Source organism: Amblyomma mixtum, chromosome 5, assembly GCF_055824585.1.
Source record: "Amblyomma mixtum isolate Tamu chromosome 5, ASM5582458v1, whole genome shotgun sequence".
NCBI classification, from domain to species: domain Eukaryota; kingdom Metazoa; phylum Arthropoda; class Arachnida; order Ixodida; family Ixodidae; genus Amblyomma; species Amblyomma mixtum.
The window spans coordinates 81,644,636-81,661,450 of record NC_143016.1 but is presented as its reverse complement, the minus strand read 5'-3'; the positions used below and the strand labels follow the sequence as shown (position 1 = coordinate 81,661,450).

The window sequence follows — 16,815 nt, the reverse complement described above, 5'->3', positions numbered from 1 at the left end:
AAGCGCATTCCCTTGTCTGGGCCAGCTTCTCAGCAAAAATGCTGTCCAAGCTCGGTACGTCACAGTAAATAGTTACGTCTTGACAATGGCAATAATATTTCTTGTTTACAGCATAGAGTTTGAAACCTTTGCTGTGAGAAGTAAAGAATTCAAATGAACCGAAACTGTTCGTTCTCAGACCCCCTTTTTACCCATGAGCCTCATGGATGTCACTATTATTTTATTTGAGGTAAAAAAATTCACAAACAAAACTTTGGAAGCAAAAGTTCTTAAGACAAAAGCAAAACTACAGTGTGCTACAAATAGAGAGAGTGGAAAAAGCGGGTGACGGGGGTGACGTGAAGCCGGAAATGCTTACTGCCAACCACTACTGCTACTACTAACCATAGAGCTATAATGGAGCTATTATATCAAGCTGCCAACAGGGGCATTATCCTAGAGTTAGTGGCGCTGGTGTGCTTCTTTTGATAGATTCACTGGACAAAACATCCCAGTAGGGCTCCTCGATGTAGCCCTTCGAAGCACAACTTCCGGGTAATAGAGCAGACGACGCTACGCCGCCGTCTCTGCCATCGGTACATTTGCTCGTTTTCTCAGTTTTCTTCATGGCTGTTTGCATCGTAGATCTTACTCGTTTGTGTACGAGCTTTCGAAAACGGCCAGAAAAGTCATCTGGGTCTTCGCGAAGATCGACTGCAGAGTTTGATTTCTTAAAGAAAAATGTCAAGGTTTTATTGGCTTCAGCGAACTTTCTCAGAAATAAGAATATGTAGTAATTTGAGAATTAGACAACGCGCTTTATCGCCGCGCGTTGCACGCCGACAGGTTTCGCGCGCAGCGACTACAGTAAATTGATGATGATAACATGCATATCACAGAAATAGAAATTTAAAAAAGTGTCTCCTGTCAGCATATAAAAATATGTATAACTTAATTATTAATTTAGGGCTTAAAGTAGTTAGTTGTACTTCAGACCACCACCACTGAGCGCTGATGCTCCTTGGCTGGTTCTGCTTTAACTTTGTTATAGTTTTGCTGATTTCCGTGTGAAACCGAAACTTACACTGAAGACGTTCCGATTCTTCCAAGATAATCGGAGACTTTGAATACTAAATCTAAAACTGTACGCCTCTATAAGTCGTTTGCCTTCATGAGTCGTGTTTTCTGTTTACCGCCGTCTGCTTTACCGCCGCTAGCATCGCTAGCGTCGTCTGCTTAGCAGACGACGCTAGCAACTATTGCGCGCGAACCGCGGATGGTTTGAGCAGTCGCGACTTTTATTTGCTTTCGGTTTACTCATTCAGGTCGAGAAGGGCTTTGCATTGATGGATTGCGCTTAGAGGTTCATGCTGTTCGTGATTTACCTCTTCGAGTGATGTACATTTTTTTGTGCTGCTTCATTATCACGTAATTTTTGTACTGGACATAATGTGCAGCGCGTTATACGTACTCTTAAGGTGAAGGTTGCGCAAACACGGGACGATCCACAACGAAGAGAGACAGAGACACACACAGGCGTTACTAACAACTCACGTAACTAACGTAATACGCAGCAGTAATATATTCCTGTCATAATGAAACAAGCTGTAAAGAAAATCCATGCACGTCATTTATCACTCATGGCACGTGTTCAGTTCATACGTACTACAGAGCGGTTTCCACGTGCTTTCCATATATGTGTCGAACTGTCAATGAGGAAGTTATCTAAATGAATTCTGCAACTATATATTCGTACTGCATCTATACAAATAAGCAGATCTGGTTCCTGAAGTGTTTTGTTATTTGTAAATTGTCAAAGCATCTGAACAATAAAGGAGTTGTGCAGGCGGTCCGCACATCCTCGTGCTCGTACGCCCTTCTCTATCTGCATTAAAGTATTTTTGGTCTATTTGGTATTCATCAGTCTATATGTAGTCTGCATCAGGTAAAATGAACTACTCTCAAAATTAGAACTGTTGATTGTACAGCTTCGACTTGCAATCCATGTTGGTATACACAATTATGACTTATTTGTCTAATTGAGAGAAACCAGTAAAGTGCATAAGTTTTTAATGAGCTAGCACAATGCCGTAAGACCTGTACAGATGTGCATGACCAATGCAAAACTCTATTATAATTTTCCCTGAGGTAAGTCCGGATCACATGTAGACAAAATACAAATGCTTTATATGGAACAGCTAGTGCTGCAAGCTCTTGTAATGTGTGCATAAAAAAAGGATGATAAAATTTTCCATTTGTCTTGAAATATACTTTAACACTGCACCGCTTGCTTCATATCCTATATTTCTGATAAAATGAGTCACACTTATAAAAAAGAAAAGACGTAACTTACTTACTTTTGTAAGGAAGCTATTAGCCTTTTTGTCCTTGTCTATGAGATTCAGTTTTGCAATAGAGTTCTAGAGCTGTAGCTAAGCAGTAACATGTCTTCAGCTTTGAAATTTGCGAAAGCTGTATGGCTTTCCTTTGTAGCCATATATGACCATGTTTGGATTTTTTTTTTTTGAATGGCTAACGAGTAATTGCTCCCTTATTAAAAATCTACTCCACCTATAGTGGCCGGGGTTCCCTCAAACATTGCACCAATGCTGAAAGCCTGCGAGACAAGGCCTTCTTGGTATCCCAAACGATATAGTACACCACAATATTAAGAAAAGTGAAGTGTCCTAGAAAAATATGGCACCAAATGCATGTCATTAGATATCAGGTGGTCACAACTGGCATTTTATTTTGCGTAAGTGAGTCAGCAACATTAATTTGCCATCTCAAATATAACATTCAGTCACAGATGTGAATGAGAAAGTCGTGTATTCTCCACGTCCAGTTTAGCCTTCTTCAATAGATTATCATGACTTTTTTCCAGTTCCTTAAAGGCAAGCATGAGAAAAAAACACCTTAGCTAGATTATAATTTGTTATAAGGAACCCACTCTGCACCATGCGCAGCATGCATAGAATTTTAAGCTGGTATCTGTTCAGACAAGTGCCAACACTTTACATGCAGCGGCCAAGTTCACACTAAAACACTTTATGTTTCTCATAATATCTTCAAACTTTCATATAGACAATCCATTGTTGAGAGGAACAGCCAGAAAGAAATGCAAAAGAAATAAAAATGATTTCATTAGGTGCTACAGTACTAAACCACAATTACTACCGTCACTCACCACTTCCAACAACCATCAGAATGGTTTAGTCTCACAAGCAAGCGGCATTTGTTAGAGCAGTGGGAAAGATGAGCAGTTGTCTGGAGGATACTGGTACCAAGTGGAATGTCAGTTGGTTCCTAGCAGAACCCAGATTCTAACCAGTATTTGCAGCATGAACTCTACTGCAAGGCCATTTCTTTATCAACAGTTTGCCTCTATTTATTTTCTTAGTGCGAGTCATTAGTTAGGCGCTGTGCACCTACCAAGTGTTAGTTACAGAGGAACACTGTGAGCTGTACTGTGGCAGAACCTAGGCCTACTCTGCCTTGGTGACATGATGGTGGCTTTATCAGTAATGGCCGTGCAAAGCACGCAATTTTCTCATTTACTTGCATAATAGTTGCCTCTTTTTACCCATTGTTTACCAAAAAAATTTGTATTCCGACAACAATTGCGAGTATGTTCTTTATGCAAGTAAATACAGGAAAAAAAAATTTAATCAAAAATAACTTATTTCGTGGGTGTTGACCATTCGATCATACTTGGATGGTATGGCAGTCACGACACACAAGTCAGGCCATTAATGAACCGCATTTATTCCTTTCAATCTTTTTTTTTTTCAGAGGCAGATAAAAATAGTACACAACAACCTGCATCGCGTGAAGTGTGTCTTCCTTTTGATGATGTCGACTGACCACCAGGCGAAAACACACACTGTTAGCATCTAAGTTCTCTTCATCAACAACCAACACTGTGCGTTCAGGCCTTAGGAAAAAAAAAAAATAAAAACCAACAACATACAAAGATGGGGAGGAAAAAAAGGGGCGAGACACATGCATACACAAAGGAAATACTGGTGTTGAAGAAAAATAAAAATATTTTCAAGGGAAGAGGCTGGCATGAATTTCAACTCACTTCCCTCCTATAAATCTGGAGAGAAAGACTTAAGCCATGTTAAAAAACTAGTGCCTTTTTTTTTTTTAAAGCAAACCCCATTTTATTTGTGCATCATAGACCTGTTCACTTGGTTGCTAATAACTTCATGCAGACCATGTTCGAAACAGATATCTAATGCAGTCCATCATCAAATATCAGTACAAAACTGCTGTTGACCAGTCCATGGTGTGCAACCAAAATAGAGGAACAATCTGATGCGAGTTCATCTTGACAGTCATGGTGTAAAAGCCTCTCTCAACTGAGGCCCTGATACTAATAATGACACTGTCATTAACACTAGAAGTTAACAGAACTCCAAAGAATGCATTCAAAATATTGGGCCAAAACAACCTCCTAAGCTCAGAGAGTAAATACACAGTTGAAAGGCATCTCACCAGTGCTGCAAATACCGCACATTATTTTTGATGAAACAGCAAATGAACATGAACTTCAGCACTTCTTGTTCGGTTCCAGCCAGAAACGTCAACCATGTTCCAAGCTGCGACACACGCCACACTGTTGCTGTATAACGCAGCTTTGGTGCTTTCATTGCTTCCTTATCCTGACCAGATGTCTGCCTAAGGTTCTCCTTCCTGGAGGAAAACTAGCAATGCAACTGCAGTGCAACCACACAGCAAAAAACAAAGAAAAAAATGAAGTGGACTATTTTCTCAAACCAAGCGTTTTCATGTTTCAGACCACGCTCTCCAACAAACTTTCAGCCATCAATATCCATCCGTCTTGCCAGGGAGTAAAAGAATGTTGCTATAAATGATGCAGTAAAAAGGACACCAACTTGAGAAAAAGAAAAAAAGTTGGTGAACGACTAACTCGGCACAACATAGGTAGCATATTTCCTCCGGCACAACAATTTACATAGGGGATAACAAAAAATATATATTAACTGCTCAGGCAATCTCTAAATATTTCAATCTTTTTCTATTAAATGCAGTTTTTATGCTGACTATCAAGCTGTCAAGAATGGTGTTGATTCTTTATTTGACTACTGCACAGCTCTGTCCGAAAGGTAGCGCGAGTGTGATAACCGTCGGTTGAGCCCTCTAGAAAAATGTGCAAACATGAACCAACATGGCTTCTTCCTATCTGAGGTTAAACCTGCCTGTAGCTCTCAACACTACAAACAAGCAACCAACAACTGCGAAGCCTACAGTATGCTCAAAAAGGTTCTCAAGAATACTCTTTTACAATAAAAGTGCGAGACCAGAGGTGTCTCACTCACTGACCGTACAAGCTTTATTGAAAACAGTTTATATAAATATGCAAGACCAGGTAATATGTACGGCATAATCCATTTTCCCACTTGAATAAAGGCATTCCCTCGCATGGAACCTTACAGACAAGCTTGAGCAGGTTCACAAATGATTCTGCATTGTGTGACTCTGTGAGCCAGTGAGACCCGTAAGTAGTGGCGTTATGTGGCAAGCCGCACAAATTCATTGCACAAACAGTGACTTCACCAAAAAGAACAAAAAAAAAGTGCAGAAATCCTTACAGGGGCAGGGGGACCAGAGAGCAAGAGAGAGTGAGAATTGTATTGCACTTTGCAGAATTTTGATTAGCTTTGCTTCTAGATCAATTGAGGCATGCTTTGAACCTCCCTCTTTTTCCTTTCTTTTCTTTTTGATCTGTTAGCGTGACTATCAGTGAGGCTGGTCATGCTGTGTAGATGGCGCGAGGAATGCGATGACCAGCATCAATTCTTCTCTGCCTTTGGGGAGAGGGTGTTTTGATGACTGAATGAAATCAGAGCGAGGCAAACTTGGAAGAAATATCAGCAGAGCTAAGGGAGGCGAAGAGGACACCAAGATGGAAAATTTTAAAAGTAGATAGATGCGGGCAGTATGCAGAAAAAAAAAAAAAAAACAGAGAGGAGCTGAGCTCAAGCTTGGCACACAGTGGCATGACAACCCAGGGAAGAAAAGCGATTTGAATGAAAAGGATGGGGGACACAAAGGAAGGGATGGCATTTCAAATACTGCAATAAAAAACAGGGTGTATACCATCAACGCCTCCAACTCCCATGGCACATATGTAACTCTCTCGCTGTGTAGTTTCTCTCTCAACGACAGAGCAATTTGTGGGCGTGCGCACACACACACACACACACCCAACTGCTTAAACATATGAATATATACTATGCGCAACATTCATATACTCTTTTTTTTTTCTGTCTTTTACTATACACACACATATGTAATATATTATCTGTGAAAAGGCAAGAACAGAAGATGCGTCCTTTACACAAGCAGGAAAACATATGACAAGGCAGCCAGAACTCGAGAGCAAAAAAATGACAAGAAATGAATGATGCTACACTTCATGACAGAAGAGACGAGAGTAGTTATTGTCATCATCATCACAACATGGAGGGAAGAATAAAGAAAAAGAAAAAAAAAGAAGCTAGATGGTGCACATGAGAAAACAGCAAGAACACACTGCAATATATTAACTCATTTGCTAGATAGAAATGCAAAAAATGCACACCTAGTTTTCATATGCAAGGCTCTGCACTAGTCTCCACAGTGGCAAGAAAGTGCAAACCGAGAGAGACCTCAACAAGCGCACACATATACGCACTCGCACACACACATGCATACACGCGGGAAGGAAAAAAATAGATGATACAAGACAGCCCCACAATGAGGTGTATGGGACATCATGCCAGCCTTTTCCCCCAAACACCCTGTGTGCACTTCTAAAAAGTCTAGCTTCCAAGGACAAATAAATTAAACAGGCCTTCTTCGCAAAAAGTGAACGGCACGAGCTGCTAAAGCATGTCATCAGCTTGGAAGTCTAAACGTAACTAGGAGGAGCTTAAAGAACACTGTGGCTCCTTTCCTCCCCCGATGTTCTTCATCCACAGGCAATGTTTTTCCCACAGGGCCCTCAGAATAACTTAACTAGCAGCGGCAAATGGCAGCAACAGTTAAGGGAGACAGGAGGCAAGAGTAACTAGCCTACAACTAACGTGTCACAATTTCCAAGTGTTCTTTTTTTTTTTTATCTCAGTTAATCTCAACAATGTCTACAACAAGTATTTGTGGCTCCCTAGCTCGCCCGTCCTTGTACAGTATTTGGTTGTACAGTTTCTGGTAAGGCATCGTCCGTGTATGGTCGAACACAAAAAGGACACAAAGAGGTGCGTTTCTCCATGTGTAGAGACGCATTCAAGCAGGTGCATGTCAGCCATGCCAATGGGTGTTCCCCCGAGAGGGAAGAGGTAAAATGCTTTATCTGTGAGTGATGGCAGGCCATCATTTTTTTTTTTGTTCCTTTTCCCTTTGTGTTCCAAAAACTGTTGCTAACTCTCCTAAGGAGACAATTGTGTCGAGGGCACGTGAGGGACCGGTGCTGGAAAGGGCACAATGTGCGTGCGCACTAATGGTGCACCTCTACGCTCGTGGCAGAGTCGACAGAATAAATTTCTCTTTTGCTCTTATCAACCTGTCATGGCAAATTCAGGACCTTTTCTCTTAGAGCAAGCACTGAACAGAACTAAACTGTAAAAGATGACATAGAAACCTAATAAGTCCAAATAACATTAAAATTAAAATGAGCACAAAGTGATCCACGATAAAAGCAGCAGATGAAGACTCCTATCTCACAAAAGTTCAATTTGCTCTTTCTTTTCAGGGTGATGTGGCGGTACAATCTCTAGTGCAATATCAACGGGGGGGGGAAAAAAAAGCAGGCACAAAACACTCATGACAACTGCTCCAGAAAAAGAAATAAACAAAAAAAAAAGAGAGGCATGAGCTGGTGCATCACGTATGAAATATACTTTAGACGCGCATGTACGCGTGGTGTGTATAATATATATATATATATATTTATATTTATATTCAGCGTGTAAACACTGAGACCTCAACAGAAACAAGGTTGGTAGATAGGTGATGTTCGCGCCCCCCCTTTGTGGCTTCACCATTAGAGTTTTCACTTTTCCCCAGTCCAAAGGCACACAGCACTACAGTCACTAGAACACATGCACTTTTTTGGAACACACACACAAGTAGCGAAGGGAAAAGGGACTTGTGGTTTCACATTTACTTCATGCTCTTGCTGTGTCTTTCCAAAACTTTCCACCACAAGGACAAGAAGACGGCTGTCACGAAGAACAGACTGGAGCAAGGGAGGAGGCAAGGGAGAAGCCGTGCCGTACGCTTGACTGGCAGATACCAAAAATATGGTCTTGTTGACATCACGTGTGCTCTCTCTATCTAAACAACAGGCAGGACGTGCATGCGGTTCTTGTGTGTACAGTGCGCCGCTTTTCCAGAGGGAAAAAAAAAAAAAAAACAACCTGGAGCTACCTCCTACTGGCAACAACATGCTCAACAACAAACTGGGTGCAGCTCTGCCCTCTCAAACAGACTGACTTTGGTATGCAAAAAACGACGTGTCTCTCTACGAACGGTCTTCATGTTTGGCTGCACTCTTCTCTGCCTTTGGGGGGAGGGGTCCGTGCGCTAGAGTCGCTAGCTATCTCACTGTGAGTGTGTGCCCTAAGCGGCACTTCCCTTGGCTCTGTGGAGGGGACCCGGCTGAGCGGGCGCAACAAATGGTGGCCCCTGCGTTTTTTTTTTTTTTTTGTTCAGCCCTGGTTCAATCCCATGGCGATGCTCTCTCAGCAATGCGGGCCCGAGAGGGCGGCTTGTACTTCCTCCCAAAAACGCCGTGGCTCCATTGTTCTGTGGCACGCCATGAGTAAGACGAGTGGAACACGAGTGGAGCTCAAGTAGCTGTGCCTTGCACGTGTTAAGATTGTTGCTGACGCCTTGTTTGTTTTTTTTTTGTCTAGTAAGTTTGTCTACCCACTTTTCGCTCTAGCTAACGAGAAAAGTGCCATGGGTGCAGCGAGAAAAAAAAAAAAACATGAAGAAGGGACCGAAGACTCCTAGAGGTGCGTCTTACACTCTGGCAGGTGGAGCCGCCATGTAACTAGCCCGACGACAGGTCAACAAGGCCAGAGCGGCGGGCACAGCCGCGCCATCCTATGTACATGCTTCCTGTCTTCATCACTGACGCTGACGACAAAGAAGGAAAGCCCAAACGGCGTTGTCTGGCCGCCAAATGGAGCTGTGACCTGGCTCCCTGTAAACCTTGGGGGGGGGGGGGGGTGGGCACGATAAAAAAAAAAGAATATATATATATATATAAAGCACAGGGAGGCAGCGTGCACAGCCTTTCTCCCATGTGCCGCAGGAGGACCCTGCTTGCACGCCGCAGTCGGCAGGAGAGGGAGGAAGAGAACACACGGCACACTCGCAAGTAGACTCGGGGAGGAGAACCCCCCCGCGGGGGCCAGAGGGGCTTGGCTCCAGTTGGCTTACGTCGGCCAGCCATCGGCCGATAGGCGAGGCCGCTTGGCACCGTCATAGTCGCCCGTCGGATCTGGTGAGGACGATGTGGAAGGGGTGAGTGGCGGCTGTCCGGGAGGTGAGAGGTGGCCCGATGGGGGCCGGGCGCCTCCCCCACCATGCAAGCCTTCTCCACCACCTCCTCCTCCTCGCGGCGGAGAAATGGGCTCGCTCTTGATACGGATGGGCAGCGGAGATGATGCAGGTGGAGGTGTGGCGTTGCCTAGCGACAGGTGGGTGCCCAGCACACTGGGGCTTCCACTGCGCACACAAACAGCACGGGCTTAGGGCACTGCCGCCACTAAACGCCACAATGGTGACACTGCTGCAAAAAAACAATGGCAACCACTTTCTGAAGTAGTGAATAATGAAATGGATTGCTTTGATGCACTTTAATTTTCATAAGAAAATTAACTGTCCCCCGACATAGTACAGCTTTCTTGTTATACACCACGCAAACAACTTTGCATCCTTCCTTGCGATAAAACAGGCAATTAACTATCTAGAACTGAGATCAGGAAAGAAACAGAAGAAAATATAAGTGGACCTGTATTTTTATACCGGGTGTTTCAGCGAACACTTTCAAAAATTTTAAAATGTAGGCTTTTTGGTGTCAAAATATGGCTTTTTCGGCATAGTATTACCAGTGTTCGTGAATACCAGAGAACCAGTGAATCATTTTTCTGGGAGGCTTCCTCTTGTGCTATCGGACAGTGCACGAATGTAAGTGAGCGGCAGGAAGGTGCCAATCTTTTGCAGGGCTGCACCTCGCTTGCTGGCACATTCACCACAGCAGGTGCACGATTGTGCACCAGGGCATCATTAGAGAGATCATTACATCACTCTTGGGGTAGTGTCACAAAACCACCATTCTTCAAGTGAAGAGAATACCAAGCACTACTTGACCCCTCAATTGCAACAGCCATCTTAGGTCTTAATGAAGGCATATTTATAGTATGCGAGGCTTGTTTCAAAAATAAACATACATTTATTCATTTTATGTGTGTTTTGACTAAGGCCCCAACTTTGTGCAGTGAAAAATTCCAACTTCCACGGATGCACAACAAAGGATGCACAATGCAGAATAAAGAAGAAAGAAGAAAGGGATGCTGGTCTTTTAGGTGGGGGCTTCAGATGGTGGCAGCGGCAGTCAGCTTCTTTTCTGGTTTTGGGTGATTTATCAAATGACAAATGAAGGAGCTGAGGTACCCATTCCTTCAAAGGGATGGACAGGCATATCCATACTTCCTCCCCCGCCGAAAAAGACCATTATCTTAAAGAAAATGCCCAAGGATTGACTTCGATGGAACCACTGTGCTGGAGACCCAGCAACACCCGCGCAGGAGGCTCCTACTTGAGCCAAGGAAAATTCAGCAGATGCGGGGGAATGTTGACCGCTGTTTTGGAACACATCGTATGGAACATAATCTATGGAATGTACTGTTATCTCAATTTTGGTTCGTGTTCTTTCCTCACTTAAATTAAATTTGCTTTCCCAACCAGACAGACCTCTGTTGAATGTTTTCTTTTGAACCAAAAATGCAGGGCACATTTCTTAGCAAGGACTTCATTGTTGGGATCACGAACAGGATCCATAGTAACACCAGTACGATGCAGCAATGCAATCGATTAGCACACTTGCAACACCTGGTTGGCACTAGCTTTCACTCTGGTTGCTGCTAGACAACAGTGCTCACATCCTACTATCCCATGATGCACTGCAGTTGAGCCTTGATGGAGTCACCAATGTCACGAGCTTGAATGTCACCAACTTCAAATCACCCCGCTGCAGTGGCTGAGCGGTTATGGTGCTCGGCTGCTGGCCCGAAAGACGCGGGTTCGATCCTGGCCGCGGCGGCTGAATTTCTTTGGAGAAGAAATTCTAGAGGCCCGTGTACTGTGCGATGTCAGTGCACGTTAAAGAACCCCAGGTGGTCGAAATTTCCGGAGCCCTCCACTACTGCGTCTCTCATAGCCTTAGTCGCTTTGGGACGTTAAACCCCAATAAACCAACCAACAAACTTCAAATCTAATTTCAACTCAGCAATGAAGGCTTTTCTCTTTAAGCTGCAGATACCTTAGCAGCTTCAACACCGTAGAGCTCGAACTCACTAGCTTGAAATTTTTTTCTAGCCATAAAAGCGCCTTTCACAACCAAACAAACATCGACAGAGCCTCGAAAGACCGAACCATCAGATGGAAAAAAAAGACTTGCCTGGAGTGTGCCTGCATGGCCCCAGAAGGCACAGCAGCATTGGCCAGTGGACCTTGAGTTGACCAGTTATGCATCAGCCCCGGGGAGTTGAAACCCGCAAGGCCAAGCTCGGGGTTTAGCTGGAAGTCTGCTGCAAATGGGAGAGCGGAACATGAAGGTGCAGGTGTCATCGGGCATTTCCACACCGCATGCCAGTCATGACTACTCCATACTGTTTATGAATATAATAAGGGAATGAGTGTTTGAGTACAACACTTAATGAAGCAACCTGTCGAGCATGTCCCCCACACTTCATTCCATAGCCCAGCTGCCCAACTATACAGACGATACTTACAGGAAAGAGGAAATATGATACTGTAAAAGATGACTTTTCCTGGCTATTTATGATTCTGTCTCCTTTAGGCATTACTGCTCAATGTGAACACTGACGTGTGAAAGAAAAAAAAAATAATGAAGGCCACGATCAATGCAAGCTAACTGTAATACCTGACTGAACTGATTACTTTTTACTGTTTTACTACTATACTGTTTACTATATATATATATATATATATATGCACAGATGTGCATTTTTATTCCTTGTTCTACATTATATTTTGTGATTTTTTGAAGCAAAAGCAAGAGTAAATAAATAATCTTACCAACCTAACTTTTGCCCATGCAGCTTACCTATGCAAGTACTTAGAAGAGCTGCCTATATGATATATATGATGATAGAGATGATAAATATATCATTCAGTCCAGCATATAAATCACCGCGATTTTCGAACAGACTCTTACCCATTCATTCAGCAAAGAAAAGATAGTAAACAAACACAAAAACAAAAAAATGACAGACGATTTAGTTTGGTTAGCACTAGTTGTGTTCAGTTTAACTTGACTGCTTAGTTTGGGACAAATTGGGACACTTAAGCTCCGCCTTAAGAGTATGACGTGAGAGCGTTAACCCTTTGAAGGTTTTTGCCGTATATGTACGGCGGTGGTTTTCTGTCCCGCAAGGTATTTGCCGTACGGGTACGGTTTCGATCTTCCGTTTGAAATTTTGCGCCAAAAGAACAATGCGTGCTCACTGGGGGGTGCTGCCACCTCTTAGGACTTACAAGAAGTGTTTGAATTTTGTGCTGCCTTCTTACGGAGATAAGCAGAACTTATGTCTAGCTTTAGCGCGGCGGTACAGACTGCGGCAACATCCCTTTTGTAGTTTTGGTTTCGCCGCGTGATCGCAATGGAGTCGCGCGAAATTTGAGTTTTCTTTTTGTCAGCACTATCTTGCAGGGGCTGCCGAAGTTGATTTCTATCTTTATTGGCGCTGCTCTTAGCTTGCTTATCACCGTTGCTCGCGAGGTATTCTCGCCCTCTGTGGCAACGCGCCTACGCGGTTTCGATTCCGCCGTGGGATCGCAACGGAGTCAAGCGAAACGTGTTTTCTCTTTGTGGGCACTGTTTTGCAGAGGCGGCGAAAGTTGATTTCTATCTTTATTGGTGCTGCTCTTAGCTTGCTTATCACCGTTGCTATTCTATTCTATTGAACACTTTCCAGTTGTGAGTGATGCTGTCACCAAAGTACTGTTCCTAATTTTTTTTTACTATTTATTCTCGATTATATACATTTTGTAGATTCAAGATCCGCAATAAAGTAATTTGACCACCTGGGAAAGTTTTCTTCAGAATAATTCGACCCTCAAAGGGTTAATGATGCCCATATATACAAAGTCGGTCATTCTCTACTTTACATTCGTAGACAGCTGGGAGTCCTCATACCACTCCCGATGCAACGGTGCAGCGGTTAAGCGATGCGCCCCAGCGCTCCAATGGCAGGTGCTGCAACCGGCGGGGCTTGTGAGACCCAGGTTGCTCTCCCCGAGCAACCTCTCACGACCGTTCATTAACTGAACTGCCACCTGCCACGGCTGGCAGTTTGTGATGACGTCACAAGGTCATGTGACCTACGGCCACCTAGGGCAGGTTGCCCCCAACCCAGTGGACACACAGAGGGACCTCATAGACAACGGCTAAGCAGCTGAGTGGAAGCTTTAGAGCTAAAGCACTAAAACATAGGAAAGGAGCCTGTTCTCGATTTTGGGGCATTATTGAAACGGCATCCAGTTATCACTTCTCCCTTCCTTATCACTCAAAAAAAGAACAGTGGTGAATGTGGTTAAAAAGAAGCTCATTCCGCCTTCTCGCTGACTGACATAGAGCAGTGCTTGCGCAGTAAAAGCAAACAATTCACTAGGCAGAAAGTCCAAACTCTTCCTTATGAAGTTCTAATCAAAAGACGTAGAAAAAGCAGCCAAAAACCATAGTAGTAACCATGCAAATATCAAACCGTTAATGCAAATATCAAACCGTTAAAATAAATTGCACAGCCCAGCTCAGCTGACTAGCTTACAGATAATACACAACAGGTTTGCATGCAAGTTTGAATGTTTGCTAACATTTCAGTTAATGTGAACATTTCCTTGAAATTATTCCGATTCCCCCAGGGATTTTTCTTTTTTTGCTTTGAACAGAGTCAGATCAGCAGAATTCACCTAATTTTCAGTCAGCGCTGAAAACGACGACAGTGGCATAAAATTCGAAGGCCTCCGCGGAATTGGCACGAACATTAGTGTGACTCAGATAACAAGGATGATGACAAGAAAATACGAGATTTTCACCGTCCTTGGCACAGTGGGTGCAAAGATTCATACCAGCATGCCCAGTTTCTCGCTTTGTGCCAGAAGTCAACTATGCTGCGATGGTCTACTTTTTTTTTTCTCCCCAAGCTTAGAACAACCAGAAGGCAAAGCACACCATGCATAACCTATGCAACACACTATGAGATCAAAGAGTAGCTTAGTCAAGCAAAGCCAATGTAAAATTTGCAATGTGCCATTAGGAGAGTGCAATGTCGGGCTTTGTGGCATGGCAATTCAAGCATCTGCAAGAGTCGAGGTCATGCAGCCCACTTTAGGTGAAATCACTGATATAGCTCTCAAGGTGTAAATAAAAGATTAATAAATCTGAAGCAAAGTGCCAAGCATGCTGCCACGAACTAAAACCCGCAAACAAGATGCATAACTGTTGCAAATGCTCTGCATGAAAAACGGAAGGCCGTGGGTAGCGTTACTGCCACTGACAGCATCCAGAGCTCCTCCAATATTAAAATAACTTCACTGACAGTTTTGTACCTGTGGCTGCACTACCTTTTCAGTTACCTCTGCGCAGCTGCTAACTCACAGCAAAGTGAGGTCGCAATAAAAACCTGTGCCAATGACACAAAACAGCACCTAACCGTTGATATGATTTGGACGCGGAACATTTACTGTCAAAGCTACCGATTCATAGAGAGCAACTGGAAATTCCTCACGTGTTCGGATTCTGATTCCAGAGTTGCAGAAGTGCACTTCGGGAAAACTGACGGAACCTGCACTGCCTTCCAGTCCTCGTGCTGCCGGCACACGTGCGACTGCACGGCAATGGCACAATACCAGTTAGCGCTGAAAACGACTACAGCGGCATAACACTCGAAGGCCTCCGCAGAAATAGCACGAACACTAGTGAGACAATTAATTCACAGGGGATTGCTGTATCCGTTAAATTTTCACTACAAGCACGACTTAATGCACTCCCTGGTGAAAATCTTTGCCAGCCCAAGTGGTTTATGGAACAATTTCCAGCTGGTTCCAGTTGGAACCAACTGGAACCCAGATGGTTCCAACTGGAACCTACTGGAAATTGTTCTATAAACCAGTTGGGCTGGAAAAGATTTTCGCCAGGGCTTCATGCTTCTCTGGACCTCATGCAGAGCATGCAACTGTCGGCAGCCACAGAGTAAATGGCGGTGTTATTCAGGGGTGTGGCACACACAAGCATAAGGCATGCGAAATGAGAACTATACGCGCAAGCCAATTTTTACTGCTTATTAGCGCTTCTATATGCTCTTATGAGCAACATTCAACATTTTGTTCAGACAGGATGAGAAAGTGAGCACACAGAAAACTACCATCGGCGGTAATTAGTAAAACTGACTCTGAACATTAGGCTTACACAACTACTACACTCATTAAACCTTAACCCTTTGACATTCTATGGACAGAACTCTGCACAAAGCGAACTGCCAGCTTTTTCTGAGAGCGGGCTGCACCTAGTAGTGATGTCTATGTTTCAGGTGAATTTCACATCCTTCATCTCACAAATAAGCTGGTTTTTATGCCATATAACGAACGCAGTAAATAATATTTTGAGAAACAATGCACGGGGCAGCACGTTGTCCGCCATTTTTATGCAGACATATTGCCACGCGCCTAATGCGCCGCGCGGCCTCCGCGCTGAGTCGAAAACGACAACGAAGCGGCGGTGGGCTCTCGAGGCGCGCTGGCTCTGTTCTGTGTCCTGGGACTCTAATTAAAAGAAGGCTCCCAGTCTTGGGTTCTTCCCGACGCCTACCTTCACGGCTCCTCTGGTCGTGACAATATTTTGCGCACTAGAAGTAACATTTTTTTGTTTTGCACTTTCAAGCGCAAAATGTGCACCTTTGAAACAGAAATTACTTCCACAATCCTTCAAGTGTTTACATGATAAGTCGCGGCATGCTATTTTCATAAACTATGGCACTTTGATCATGAAATTGATCATGAAACTGCAGCATCCGCACAATAATGTAAAGGATTCAGTCACGCTCGCAGGAGAGCAGCAGCTGATAATTGGAACATTTTTGGGGTGCTGATGGTAAAAACAAAATATTATCAGCGCTGCTAGTAGGCACGCCACAGGTCATATTGTACCACTTTCCCAATTAAGGACAAAAATAAAAGAAGGAATGCCAAAAAAAAAAGCCGGTTCCCCTCAAAGCCAAAAGCAGATGAGTGTTTTCTTTGTTCCTTTTAGCTCCCGCTGAAAATATTCTGCGCACAACCCTCAAAAACCTGCCAAAAAAAAGAATTTATGGGCGCTAAAATGAAAGCCTTCCATACTTGGCCCCCAGTGACAACACTACAGGCACAGTTTTAGCGATACTTATCCATTGAAAGGCACAGTGAGGAAAAATGAGCGCATTCATGATTGCGCAGCTTATGTGGACAAGCGGGAGTAGATAATATGGAAGATCTGACAAAGAGCATGAAAATGAACATCTGACACATTGCATGTGCTTG

General features: G+C 43.7%; 1 protein-coding gene across 11 annotated transcripts in view; it reads right to left on the bottom strand.

Moving 5' to 3' along the window:
* Nucleotides 1-3,720: 3,720 nt before the first annotated feature.
* The window catches only part of Mef2 (myocyte enhancer factor 2), a 127,666-nt gene continuing 114,571 nt past the window's right edge, over nucleotides 3,721-16,815 (bottom strand). For 6 of the 11 annotated variants that reach the window (XM_089545267.1, XM_089545271.1, XM_089545272.1 and 3 more), the window contains 3 exons: nucleotides 15,030-15,128; nucleotides 11,678-11,807; nucleotides 3,721-9,723 (listed from right to left, as the gene is read on the bottom strand). In XM_089545267.1, the coding sequence (XP_089401393.1) occupies nucleotides 9,432-9,723; nucleotides 11,678-11,807; nucleotides 15,030-15,128 (521 nt within the window). In that variant the 3' untranslated portion in view covers nucleotides 3,721-9,431. The remainder of the gene's footprint in view (nucleotides 9,724-11,677; nucleotides 11,808-15,029; nucleotides 15,129-16,815) is intronic. The other 5 variants (XM_089545274.1, XM_089545276.1, XM_089545277.1 and 2 more) reach the window with 3 other exon arrangements.